Source organism: Moschus berezovskii, chromosome 17 (assembly GCF_049115385.1).
Source record: "Moschus berezovskii isolate FMDL1 chromosome 17, NW_MosBer_1.0, whole genome shotgun sequence".
NCBI lineage: Eukaryota > Metazoa > Chordata > Mammalia > Artiodactyla > Moschidae > Moschus > Moschus berezovskii.
Genome location: NC_142476.1, coordinates 26316516 through 26331047, shown reverse-complemented (window position 1 = coordinate 26331047; position 14532 = coordinate 26316516). Strand labels below are relative to the sequence as shown.

At 42.7% G+C, this 14532-nt stretch overlaps 1 protein-coding gene and 1 long non-coding RNA gene across 4 annotated transcripts in view; one reads left to right on the top strand and one right to left on the bottom strand.

Moving 5' to 3' along the window:
- The window catches only part of EDEM3 (ER degradation enhancing alpha-mannosidase like protein 3), a 68873-nt gene extending 64326 nt beyond the window's left edge, over window positions 1–4547 (bottom strand). For both annotated transcript variants that reach the window (XM_055419110.2, XM_055419111.2), the window contains exon 1: window positions 4162–4547. In XM_055419110.2, the coding sequence (XP_055275085.1) occupies window positions 4162–4322 (161 nt within the window). In that variant the 5' untranslated portion in view covers window positions 4323–4547. The remainder of the gene's footprint in view (window positions 1–4161) is intronic.
- A 207-nt stretch (window positions 4548–4754) lies between these two features.
- LOC148775097 (uncharacterized) overlaps window positions 4755–14532 on the top strand; it is a 30100-nt gene continuing 20322 nt past the window's right edge. Inside the window, exon 1 of one of the 2 annotated variants that reach the window (XR_016039588.1) lies at window positions 4755–5256. This is a non-coding gene — a long non-coding RNA (uncharacterized LOC148775097). The remainder of the gene's footprint in view (window positions 5257–14532) is intronic. The other variant, XR_016039587.1, reaches the window with a different exon arrangement.

Here is a 14532-nt window from a genome sequence, read left to right as displayed (position 1 = left end):
AATAAGCAGAGCCTGAAGCACTGAACTGAATCCTGTGTCCTCAGGGCACATCCTAGCTCTAAAATCCTCAGTCTCATCAACTGAAAAATGAGACTAATGCATCTACTTCAGTTGAAAGGATTACCCAAAATAATCCATGAAAGCATCAGATAAGTAACAAGGTCTCCATTTTTTTAAGAGTAAGTACTGAAGTGGCTCAGTGGCAAGGAATCCATCTGCCAATACTGGAGATGCAGGTTCCATCCCTGGGTAGGGAGGATCTCCTAGTGAAGGAAATGACAACCCACTCCAGTATTCTTGCCCGGGAAATCCCTTGGACAGAGGAGCCTAGCAGGCTACAGTCCGTGGGGTCTGTTGGACAGGACTTAGCAACTAAAACAAACAACAACAAACACCAGACTTAGTAAGTCAAAATCTGCAAGACGGAGACCAAGAAATCAGTCTTTCAATTAAACACTTAAATTTGGGGGAGTGAGGGTTATAACTCAAAAAACTACAAAAGTCAATGTTATGGTGAGGCAAGGCCAAGTCTCCCGATAATTATCGAAAGAAAAACATTTTATCAACAATAGTCTTGTATTAATTCTTACTGTTATACCCAAAGTTTCAATCACTAATATCAAGAATTAAGAGTCTTAAAGAAAATGGCTGGATCTATTTTTATTTTATCTCCTGTTGTATTGCAATTGCCATTTTAAAAGCTGTAATCATGGATGATGAAATACTGGTAACAGTAAAGCTAGCAGACAGAAAAGGACTAATTTCCAGAACCTGCTATAATAATCAGCAGAATCAAGTACACTCAACCTTGTGAATTGAACAAGCTACGTCCTACCAACTTTTTATAAATAATGATTATTTAAAAACGCCTAATCATTAAAAGGGGCTTCCCTGGTGGCTCAGGGAAAACAAGGTGATAAGCCACTTTGCTAAAACATTAATTCTTTATATGTATGATAGAATATGGATCAAGTTATCTCAGAAAATTATGGAGTATCTCTAAGAATCCTTCTAGACATGTTATTATATTGTAGGTGACAAAGAGCCCTCAAATTAGCTAATAAACAACAACAAAAAAAAGGAGCTAAATTTTCCCTTTAAGCACTGATATCAATAAATGGAATAAGGAAATTTCTTTTTCCTTCCCATGAAACAGAATTAATAAAAAATTACTGTGAAGACAAATTCCTGTAACTGGTAATAGTAGTGCCTAGACATACATATCACAGATAACATCAGCATTAACTTGTTAACCCAACTTTGCCCTCAAGCTTCAAGATGATGAATAAATCATGTTTGCAAATGATACATTATTTTCCAGTTCTTACATTTATGAAGCACATGGCCATCCCATGATCACCAAATTTCACCAATCATATTTCAAACGGGAGGTATTTACTATCCAGTTGAGCTCTCTCATTTTCTTAATTACACATATAAGTCCTAACAATCATATTTAAACAAAGAATAGTAGAATAACTACTATACTATACAGAAACACAATTTTCTATTGCGTTTTGGATCTTTAACAACTGAACAAAAATGTATTGGAAATCATGTCCACTCTTTCTTCACTATAAATAATTTCTGTAAGTCAGCTTTTTCTAAAGTTACATTGCTTGCCAATATGCTACAGACATTGAACTGTTTTACACTTCATTTTTAAAGTAAAAACATTAACAACTGCTGCAACATTTAAAACACAAAAGCAATAAATGAATTCCATGAAGTAAAAGACTATATATATCCAGCTAAATGATTCAAAACACTATAAACTGCAAGTGACCAAGGAATTTTTTTTTTTACTATTCCTAATCATTTCAGTCTTTATCATCAGTTTAGTTTGGGGGGAGGGTAAGGGAAGGGGCATTTTCTGCTTTTTATCATAAATCACTATTTGGATTTTTGAAAAAAACTGTACAGATAAACCTAACAAATCAAACTTCAGTCTCCTGAAAACGCCCAGAGGAGAAAACAGTCAAGCAATGTGTATTTGTGGTTTGTATCTATAGACTCTTATTATACTCTTATCCTAGAGTAAGGCAATCTAAATTAACAAGCCTAAATAATTGTAACATTTTTCATAAACGTTCTCAAACTCTGAGCTGAAATCTCAAGCCAATTTGGTTGGACTGCTCTAGTTAAAAATTTGTCTTGGTCAAAAATAAGTTATTCAAATGACTTTTCTTAACAAAAATTTTTAATAAAAAAGAGAAGGGATTTCCCTGGCGGTCCAGTGGTTAAGAATCTGTACCTCCACTGTAGGGGGCACAAGTTCCATCCCTGGTCTAAAAACTAAGATCCCCCATGTTGTGCAGTGTGGCAAAAGAAAGAAATAAAAGAGTAGAAATTTTAAAAAAAGGGGAGGGAGGGAGCAGCAGTCAAATAAAAATACTTGCTCTCCTTAAGAGACTTGAAGCATCTCTTTCTGAGTCTTATGGAACTAACTACAGCAAAGTGCAGGGTGTACAGGCTCTGAAGCACTGGGGAGCACTTGGGTTTGAATACTGGCTCCACCATTTACTTAGCTCTATAACTTTGAACACATCAACCTTGAGTTTCAATTTCCTCATCTGCAATATGGGCACTGCATTCACCTCATTAAAAAACAGGATTACAGAGACAGTATATGTAAAGTGCCTGGCACTGAACACTGAGTATTCAGTAAAGCAGTTATCATTTACATTAAATCTATAGAGAGAAAATTTAAGATCGTTATTAGAGTTTATTAGTCAATTTTGTTCGTATAGCTGATACTTTTTTTTCCAACAAGTGTCTTTTCTTGCTATTTTATTTAAAAACTAATGCAAGCCTGAGCAACAATTTCAGTAAAGTGGAAGTCTCTATCTAAAACAAATACTGATGGTTTCACGTCATCTCCATCATAAGTCCAAGAGGTAATCATCTTTCCATGTTTTTCTGAGCTTAGACAATTTATACTTTTAAAAAAGGGGGAGGGGATGGTACCACAGATATTATTCTATAACTTATTATTTCTTGAGAATATATTCTGGGCAGCCTTCTGATGGCCTAACTCCTCTTTGATGACTGAGTTTTATTCCATAATATGAATGTTCCGAGGGACAGCTCTGAAATAATGCACATCCTGTACATCTATCTCTACTGTAACAGTGCTTTTATTTCTGTACGATAGATTCTCTGAGATGGGATTAACGAATCAGAGAATGCAGACTATTTAAATTTCAGGAGACTGTAAGTACAGCAACTTACACTCCCACCAAGTTTCTTCTCACACCTCAGCTATCGAGGCAGTACTCTATTCATGCACTCTGCTTTGCATTTACTAACCTGATGGCAAAAAAACAGCTATTTCATTGTTCTAATCTGCATCTCTCACATTTATGAGGTTGAGCAGCTTCATGTTTATTAAGCATTTGCATTTCCTCTTGTGTAAGTTAACTCTTCATGCCCTTTGCCCATTTTCTACCAGTTCTTGGCTTTTCCCTTATTCATCTGTGGGACCTGGCCTATATTAGGAATACTGACTCTAAATGAAATGCTATACATATAGCTTGATGATTTTATGCCTTTCAAGACTGATAAAACTACTCTGAGTAAAGTGAACAGGTATACTTAATCTGGGCTACGAAGCACTACCATCCAATATTGTTCTACTATGAAGATGCAGTGCAAGAAAGCACTGCAAAGGAAACGGTAAAATGCGTAAAGTTCAAGTTCCAATGAACGCCCCCTATTCCGTAACAGGTGTAAACACGATTTCCTTAACTAGGGAGATCAGCCGCATTTTTCCCACCTGGGAGCTCATTGCTGCGAGAAATCTAACCACGTCTCTGAATGAAGCGCGACCGCAGAAATCTCGCGCGCAGGGACCCCGGCCGGAGCCCCCTTCCCGGGCCACCGGCATGGCAGCTGCGTTGACACACCGCGGCCGGTCTTGAGGAGCCTGCACAGGTCCCAGGGAGCCCGGGCGACAGCCCCGAGGCAGCCCCCCGAGGTGGCCTCGCGGGCCGGCGGGCCCCCGGCTTCCCGCACCCTGCCCACCCCGCCAGGGTCCTCTCGAGGAAACAGCCGTCCCCAGTCGCGAGGAGCGGCCACCGCGCGCCGGGTCGCAATGACAGGCACCCTCGCCCGTGGTCAGCCTCACGAGGAAACCCACCCCAGGCTGTCAAGCACCCTCACCCAAGCTTCTGCTTCTCCTCGCGACTCATGGGCGCGGCCGCCGCCGTCCACACGGACGTGGCCGCCACCAGGCACAGCGCGGCCGTCGCCGCCACCAGGCTCCATGGCGCTCGCTGGGGGACCGAGGACCCAGAGCCGCGGCCGCCGCCGGCTCCGCTCATGGCCCCGCGGTTCCGCGCACGCGCAGCTGCTACGCCCTGCCGGGGGGACACATCGCCGGGCGCCGGCGGCGAGGGGGCTGCGAGCCGCGCTGAGGGCGGGATGCGGAGGGACGCGAACGGCCGCCGTCGCCGAGCAGTCTCCCGAAGCCACCAAGCCAGTCCCCGGCGCCAGCGTTGCCACCGCCCTCGGCCCTCAGCGGCCCGGAGCGCCTCCCCCGGCTTTCCGGTGTCGTAGTCTAGGAAACCGCCTTCCCAAACGCTACTTCCGGGTAGAGCCCGGGCACGCTGCGCCTCAGGACCAATGGGGACCGGACTGGAGAAGGGCTGGCTCCCGGGGACAGGAGAGAACGTTGGTCGGCAGAAGGGAGACGTGGACAAAAGGCGGGACTGGGGAGGGACCTCTCCGCTCGGCCGTCCTCCGACCGGGGCGCTTGAGACCCGAAAACTACGGATCCCAGCGTGCACCGCTTCCTCCCCAGCTCGCTCGTAGTCCGACCCCACCCGGGCCAAATTGCCACCCTGGGTGGGCGCGCTGCACCCTGGGACGTGTGGTCCTCCGAGGGGCTGGAGTGGGTCCTGCGATCCCGCTTGCCCGGGCGCCCGGCAGCCAGCGGCCCCCTCCGTGGTCTGCAGAGTCCGCGGGAAAGCCCGTCAGGTCTTTATCCTTCTTCCTGCGAATACGTTTCGCTGCGGGCTGGCAGGAATGAGGCTCACACGGCCTCAGGTCAGTGCTGCACGCCTTAGGGAATAATAGTCTTCTTGGGGCTTCCCTGGTGGCTCAGATGGTCAAGAATCTGCCTGCAATGCAGGAGACCAGGCCTCTTTTTCAGGGAAATTTCAGTACTGTAACAGCAAAACTGAATTGAGCCTTTGACGGCAAAGTGCTGAGAGTTTTTATTTGCATTCGCTCATGCACTCTTCTCGGCTTGAATAGGTAAGTACCACCGCCCCCAGGAAACCGAGGTGGAGAAATTAGGTTTCAAGCCTCGCCACGCTGCTGAGTTAGATTCCAACCAATCTCTGTGACTCGAAAGCCCTAACGTGTAACCAGAGTGAAGGAGGGCACGGGAGGCCTGGTACTTGATTAATAATATTCATCTGAAAAGCTCAGCGTCAGGAAACTATTGTGAGCTGCGAAGAAAGTTTAATGAAGACCAGAACTTGCAATTTATTTTGATGACCAAGTCCCAGGTTAACCATTGGCAAAATGAGAAGATAAGTGCCTCTTGAAAAACCACATCGTTTTTCTTGTGTGATAATTCAGTAGGTAGGTGCGGAGCTTAGGAGGGAGGGCATGACCTGTGTGACCGCAGGAAATCAGTTAGTCCTCCCCTCAGCAGCTCAACCCTTCGTCCTTGATTTCCATCCCTTGCATCATCTGCTTCCCTCTCAGACCATCTGTTCAGGTGACACCCATGACTCTTGCGCTTTCACTGTCCGTCTGTCTTAAATTGCAGGTGTTTCCTGCATCTTAAGGTTGTCTTTTTGTACTCTATTCTATATTCTTTAAAACTCTGTCAGTTTTCTCTTTGTACTCTATTCCTTGGTGATTTCATCCCCTCTTGTGGATTCAGCCATCATATCGCTGTGGTTGATTTGTAACTCAGTAGCTCTCCTGATCTGTGTGTGTTTGTGTTTAGTCAGTCGTGTCTGACTTGGTGCAAACCCATGGACTGTAGCCCACAGGCTCCTCTATCCATGGGGATCCTTCAGGCAAGAATATTGGAGTGGGTTGACATGCCCTCCTCCAGGGGATCTTCCCAACCCAGGGATCGAACCCACGTCTCCCACGTTGCAGGCAGATTCTTTACCATCTGAGCCACCAGGGAAGCCCATCCTGATCTCTAGACCTCCCTAATAGAAATCCCCTTCTGTCTAGTCCAAGGGTAAGCTCAAATGTAATGTGTTCAGTGATTCAAATTAATCTGTCAGAATCATCTTCAATTCGTCGTCCTCCTTCACAAGCTATGTCCAGTCACTCGCTAATTATAGTCTACTTTTGCTGTCACTACCTTTCTTTATAGTGCGACTTCTGCTCAGTTCAAGCCTCCATTACTTCTCTCCTGAACCATCACAGTGGTGGCCTAAATTATTTCCTTGCCACCCTAACTTTTTGCTACGTTGCTACCAGAGTTGGCATTCAAGGATATCTGCAAACTCTCTGAACACATTATCTCCCTTCTGCCCCTGCTCTGCACTCAAGTCATAAGAGGTAACTGACAGAGCCTCATGTTATATCCTTTCTATGCCTTTGATCTTAACTGGCCCCTCTGCTGTCCCACCATCTTTGTCTGTAGAATACTGCCTAACCATTAAGTCTCAGCTCAGATTTCATCACCACAAAATCCTTCCAGAACCTTCCGGCCATCAGACGTCATCCTCTCATTGTATTCTGTGTCTGAATTATTGTTTTTTCACAGTCAGCCATGTCCACTAGATTGTGACTACTTGGAGGGTGTTGACTTCAGCTTATTCATGTATATGTTCCAGAACTCAACACTGTGCCTCTCCGATTGCAGATTCTCAGTAAATGTTGGATGTCTTTGTTTCCTTATCCCTTTAGTTTCCGTATCTATCAAGTGGTAATAATACAATTTTTATCTACTTACGTGGAGGCTGTGAAAACACATGAGGTAATTTCTGTGCAATATTTAATTTTATCGTTTGTACAGACCTGCAACCCCTATTTTACTTCCATCCTGGATCCTCTTTGGCAGCTTTAGTGATGAAGTTAGCTGAGTAAATAATACCTGGGAATTGTTCTTGGCTCTGACACAGAGAACATAGCAAGCTAAAGGTCAAGACCAATCATTCAGAATTTGAAAACTAGAACAAAGGAAATGGAAAAATAGTCAGTGACCTTCAGTTATATTGAAATGTGGTCAGGTCAGTTATTTGTAGTGAATTATTGGAAGTAACTCAGTTTTCTTTGCCTTCCTGATGATCCAAGCATTTATAAGAAATCAAAATCGACTAGTAACTGTCACTGAGAACTGACTCACTGGAAAAGACCCTGATGCTGGGAAAGAATGAAGGCAGGAGGAGACGGGGACGACAGAGGATGAGATGGTTGGATGGCACCACCGGACTCCATGGACATGAGTTTGAGCAAGCTCCAGGAGTTGGTGATAGACAGGGGAGCCTGGCGTGCTGCAGTCCATGGGGTCATAAACAGTCAATGACTGAGTGACTGAACTGATTGATCACTGAGCAACAGTGTCCTCAGGAAGGAGAAGTACTGGCTTTTAATATGTAGCGTTTTCTGTTTGTTTTTTCCCCTTGGCTTATTTGTTTTTAAGCTAACACTGCATTTTAAAAGTGTATAATGATAATATAGAACATATCTTTGTTGACTTGCTAAATAGTAAGCAACTTTTTCTCCCTCACTGAAATTCCATTTCTAGCCAGTTGTTGAGTCCATTTTTCTCTAATCTCTGCAAAATCCATAAGGATAAAAGCTGTGGTCTGAAAAGCAATGTAACCTAACAGATCTAAAGTGGAGCCCATGGAAGTGAAAGAAAAATATATTCACAAAAAAGAACCCATTTCAACCCCTTCCTAGAAATAATAGAAATTCTTAGCTAATTGGCAATTTGTGAACACAAGGAAACTTTGACATTCATTATTTCAAAACCTACACACATTATTTAGAACTCATATACTTAGTAATAAAAAGGATATGAGTTAAATAGGGCTTCCCTCATAGCTCAGTCAGGAAAGAATTTGCCTGCAATGCAGGAGACCAGGATTCGATTCCTGGGTTGGGACGATCCCTTGGAGAAGGAAACGACAACCACTCCAGTCTTCTTTCCTGGAGAATCCCATGACAGAGGAGCCTAGCAGGCTATAGTCCATAGGGTTGCAGGAGTCGGACCCAACTTAGTGACTGAACCACCACCATTAAGAGTTAAATGAGAGAGACCTTGGTGTGTTGCACAGAAGGAAAAGCACTGGTGGGAAGACAACAGGGATAAGGACTTTTAAAACACTAAGGAAGAGATTTTAGATATGTAAAGCCCATTAAAAATGGTAAGAAGAGCCATTTATGTACTGCCCTTTACCCGGGTGAGAGTTTGTTTGTGCAGCCTTGAAGCTTATGTAAATATGTATGCTCACCTGGTGTTCTTACTTGCTTGCATGGATGAATCAGAAAGTAGGGAGGGGTTGGAGCCCTGGTTGGAATCATACGGAGTCACAAACATAAAGGAAAGTCTCCACTTTAATATGATGGCTCAGAACTTGTCCCAGGAGGCTGCGACCAGCTGTGTGAGACTGACCTACAGCAGCAGTTGCCTCTAAATGACTTGAATTCTTGAGTATGACAGATCTAATTTCTCCTAAAACTGTAGTGTAGAATTTGGGAGTGGTAATATTGTCATTCTTCAAATCACTTTTCCTATTGTTTGAGAATGTGTGGAATTTGCAGAGCATTTTTCTTCCTGAGAACCCAATCTTGCAAACATTAAATAAATAAAGACAGTACTTATTCTATGTTTATAGCTAGGGACTTTGAGGGCCTTACAAAGAGTACTTCATGGAAGCGTTACTTGGTGAATGGTGTGGACTGACTCCGTGCTTGGCTCTCGAACTGAGGTTTCCAAATTCCACGAAAGAGAATGGGAAATTTGAATGATTCACTACCCCGCAGAGATGTCCCCAGGGCTTTTTCCTCCTCTCAGTCAGAGTTGAGATCTTAAACATCACTTCAACTTCAGATTACAATCTCACTTCTCTCTGCGGCACCCACACCAGCTCTCTCAGGCAAGAGGCTTTGCTCCTACGTCAGGTTTCATGTTGAGCTCACCCTCGTGGTTGGGTCTCGAGTTCACTTACCATTTTCATTTACTTTATGTATCAGTAACAACTCCAAATCACATGGCTCTTCACAAGTGAGTATCTTGCCTCTGGCCCCTCTCTCCTAAATCCACATTTTGTACTACCAGCATAGTTTCTACTTCACAAGTTAGACTGGCCACAAGGTTTTAAGTCAGCACCATTCAACAACATTCTGCACAGCTTGCATAGGTAGCTTAATGGCCAAGAACAGTGACTCTGAGCCAACTGTGCTGCTTATTAGCCATGTTATCTTAGGAGAATTACAGAATGTTTTTGTGCCTTTATTTCCTCATTTGTAAAATGGGAATAATATTGAGTTGGCCAAAAAGTTTGCACGTTTGTGTGAGATTTTTCTGTAGCATCGTATGGAAAAAGACCCGAAGGAACTTTTTGGCCAACCCGATAGTACCTGTTCCAGTGGGGTTTTTTTTTTAAAGGAGGATCAAATTGTTTAATTGTTGTAACACCTTCATTACAGAGGTGTTGTGAAGGTGATAAGATGATTTGTGTAAGATATTTAGCACTACTTGAAAGGCCTCAGTAAATAATAGCCATTGATATTATGAAGAGCAGAAGAGAAAATTTTTGAGAGTAGGATTCAAGGGTACAAATATACTATTCTTAGTCCACTGCTAAAGATTAATGGACTTTGTTCTTTTTTTAATTTTTATTTTATATTGCACTGTAGTTGATTTACAGTATTGTTAGTTTCAGGTGTACAACAAAGTGATTCAGGTGTACATGTACATGTATCTATTCTTTTTCAGAATCTTTCCCATTGTACTCTTCATTATTACAGAGTATTGCATAGAGTTCCCTGTGCTATACGGTAGATCCTTATTGATTATCTGTTTTATATATAGTAGTGTGTATATGTTAATCCCAAACTCCCAATTTAGCCCTCCCCCCTTCCCTTTTGGTAACCATAAGTTTGTTTTCTAACAGACTTTGTTATTACTTATAGAACTATTATTTGACTATTATTTTTAGAACTAGAGCTTGAGAGATCCATAATTTGACTATCTTGGGCCAGGTCTCAAAAAGCCCCTAGAGGGAGGAGGGGATTGCGACACACAAACTTGAGTCACAGACTCCTCCCTAAGAAGATCCCGCCGGCGCCAAGAATTAAGAAACTCCTCCCAAGAAAAGTCCCGCCGGCGCCAAAAGTCGAGCCAATCAGTAAAAGAGGGAAACCCCCCCCCCCCTAAAAACCGCGCGCGTATAAGCTGGCCAATGAACTTCCGTGCATGTATAAACTGGCCAATGAGCTTCTGCCAGCTTGATCTTTTGAACAGAAATAGGTGCTCATGTATCCTGGAACCTGTCCCCGCCATTTGGTTTTCTTTTAAACCAACCAATGAAAACCCTGTAACCAAGCTTCTCGCTTCTGTACCCGCGCTTTCTGCATCCCGACCCCATAAAAACCCCCTGCTCCAGCCGTTGGGCGCGCAAGTCCACCGAGAGACTTTGTCGCCCCAGGTACCTGTGTATCTGAATAAACCTCTTGCTGTTTGCATCCGAACGTGAATGGTCTCGCTGTTCCCTGGGAAGGGTCTCCCTTGTGGGAAAGATACTCCACGGAGGTCTTTCAAGCTCACTCTTGAGCAAATATCTTCAGAGCTTTTCTATTCCTTCCTTAGGGGCCTACACTTAACTTTAGTACTTCTTTGGGTTCCCAGGGCACTGTATTCTAATGTCTAATTTTTACATGGTTTTTCTCCATGTCCCCTCACATTGCTTCCCTTTTCTTCCTATTCCTCTTCATCTGACCTGGATGTGTGTGTGTCACACACACACACGTTTGCTTTGTGCCAAGCATTGAGCTTCAGATCACGTCTTGAGCTCTCAACCTGGATCTGCCTTTCACCATTCTATGCAAGTCAGTTTATTTAAGCCTCAGTTTTTCATTTTTGTTTTGTTTGTTTTCTCATTCCATATGGCCCCCAAAGATGGGCTGAAGTTCCAGATGTGGAATGATATTTCCGATCAGTGGTTAAGAAGTGGCAGCTAACTTGCAAATAATCTAATTATGCAAAACTGCTGGCTTAACTTTAGGAACTGGGATGAAAATTGACTATTCTCCAACAACCTCATAACCAGTTTATAATTAAACCAAGTCTTAGACCAGTTTCTGTCACACAGATATTTGTTAAGCAAACATTTGTTTAGCAAGCAGACACGGTAACGTATCGCACCTGTTCTGGGAGTCTGATGAAGTGCCAGGTCTTGTTCCTTTTGGATTCTGCAGTCATGACCTTACATGGAAGATTCGCTGGAGGCATATGAACAATATTCCAGAGCTAGGGTTCTATCACCCTTTTAGTAAACATCAACCATCTGGAAGCCCTCCTTCCCACAGACCATTTCTAATGGTTCAACTTGTTACAACTTGTTCATGCTGGAGTGGAGTACCTCTGGTATGTTTCAGCTAGTCCATCTATCTTGGAAATCACAATTTCTATCCATGAGAACCATTTCTAACATCCATTATGATGACTAACCACTAATTTCAACAATGAAAATTCACTTTTGACACTTGTTAAATTAAACAGAACTTGAGCAAACTCCAGGAGGTAGTGGAGGACAGGGAAGCCTGGTGTGCTGCAGTCCATGGGGTTACAAAGAGTCAGACACGACTTAGCAACTGAACTACAAATATTAAAGAGAATGATCTTTAGAAATGTACTTGTAGTGTGTGTTAGTCACTCAGTCATATCCGACTCTGCAAGCCCATGGTCTGTAACCCACCAGGCTTCTCTGTCCATGTGATTCTCCAGGCAAGAATACTGGAGTGGGTCACCACTGACTTCTCCAGGAGATCTTCCTGACCCAGGGATGGAACCTGGGTCTCCTGCATTGCAGACAGATTCTTTACAGATGGAGCCACCAGGGAAATCTATACCTACCTCTACAGGGAGTCCCTACCTCTATGAGGAGTCTTCCTAATGACCTCTCCAGCTGCCATGCTGGAGTAGGGATTTGTGATGAGGCAACTGACTGCACCTGAAGTGCAGTTTAACCTAATCCATTCATAATATCATGCTGTCTATGGTGAAGAACTTTAGATACACATGCAGACATCATCAGGATAATACTTACAAAGGATATATACTATGCCAGGTCCCTCTCCCCTCTCTTAACATGTGAGAATTATTATCCCTGTTTTACTAATGTAGAAGATGAAATTCACAGAGATTGTATCACTTTGCACTGGTCAAAAGCAAGGAAATGGTAATGTCGAGATTTGGTTATAAGTCCAGACCATTTCCACCATGTTAGGATGACCATAAATTCTTGTTTGCCTCTTGATTTACAGCATTGTCCTATTATCTTCTCTGATTAGTGCCCGCTTTCACTTTCAAAACTGTCCCAATTTAAATAAAAACTTATGTAATCACCCAAACTCTATTACATGGTCTCTGAAGTCCAAAGATCTCCTGCCTCCAGCTCTGTCAGATTTCCTCAGATCATATGAACACTCAACAGTAAGTGCTCCTGGCCTGACTTTTTCTTTCCCCATCATGCTATTTTGAATAAAAGGGAGAAAAAAAAACAGTATAATTAGGTTGCACAAATTCAGGAAAGGAAAATCCTGCTAACAGGAAATACAGGTCTTCTCCTTTGCTAAGAAAGATGTAATAATGAATCACCAAGAAATTGGGCAGACTGCAGTAACTGATTATAAAACACGATAAAAATTATGGGAAGAAGAATTTAAGTTAAGCTATATTTCAACAGTGTTTGCCCAGAAACACTCATATTGATTAATTTGGTGCCTTTTTTTGTCTGTTTCCATTTGTCTTACAAAGAGAGAAAAAAAATTGCACCCAATTTTTACCACTTTACGTATAATATAAAAATCATACTTTTGGTTACAAGCTATTAAATAAATGTCATGGGGATATAACGTTCAACATGGCGACCATAGTTAATAACACTATTTCATATTTTAAAGTTGCTAAGAGAGTAGATCTTAAAAGTTTTCAACACAGGGAAAAATATTTTTAACTGTGTGGTGATGGATGTTAAGTAGATTTATTGTGGTAATCATTTTTTAATACACACAAATATTGAAGCATTATGTTATCGCCTGAAACTAGTATAATGCCATGTGTCAATTGTACCTCAACCCCACCCCTCAACACACATGTCTTTGATATAGAATTAGATGTTAGATTTACCAGTCAATTGTAGGAATTATAAAACAGTTCTCTAGGGTTCTTTGAAAATTTACTCAGAAAGCATTCCTTCTCTAAGCAATGCTAAAATCCCTTACCCTGCCATGACCTTTTCTTACAATGATAAATACAGTGTCTGTGGATGCATATGGGTTGAGGAATGCTGGCCTTTGCTCATCTGTGGGTTCCCATGGCAGAGACATATCTCCCTGTGACGCATGAGCAAACCTTATAAGAAGTTCTCTTGTATGAAGCAAAGGCAGCCCTCTGTCACTCATCATCCCGTGACTGGGTTGACTATCAGAGGCTATTGTTTCATTGTATCTCATGGTCCTCTCTCTGAAGTGTACTATTCTTTGTAGCTTCTGCTCCAGCTTTAAGCTGCAGCCACACTCTCTTCTACCTCTTCTGACATTGCCTGAAGTCTTGCCAATAGTGGGCTGACAGTAATGGCAGATTGAGAACGTCCTCGGAGGTCAGCAAGGTAAACTAGCCAGCCTGGAATTCCTGATTAATTCTTTGCATAGTGTCCTAGATTTGGTTAGATACAGTGCCTTTCTTTAAATTCTTGGAAGCTTTTTTGGGTGAAGAGTGGGGAGGATTAGAGAAGAGGACAACCACACGGTAAAATCTGTTACCTTGGTTTGGGAGGGGAAATAAGTTTTTTGAGTAGGGAATGCTAAAAAGGATAGAACATGGTTTGTGTGGAATCTATACCTATTTAATTAAAAATACAATATGTTTCACCTCTTATCTACATCTTAAAAATACCTGTTACCAAGTCCAAACTCTGTCTTCTCACCGCATGACAGGCCACTTAACCAAGGGAGGAGGTTTTGAGGCAAAGAATATGACTTTATTCAGAAAGCCAGAAGACTGAGAAGATGACAGACTAATGTCTCAAAATAACCATCTTCTGAGGGGGTCTGGATGCTGGGTTCTTTTATACGACAGAGAAGGGGCAGACTTGGGGAAGCAGAGACCATTATCTTGCAAATATCTCCTGGAAAGGCCAACATCAGGGAGGGATGTGTTCTCTTTAGGCAGAGGGCCAGGGCTCCCCAAGACTGGTCTTTATGTATAATTATAATAACAAAAGCAATGAGAAGCAAAGGTTAAAGTCAAAGAAACAGATCCAACATGGAGTCAGAATTGACTGTTCCCTCAGCATACCATCTAGGCATTTGTGATGTCAT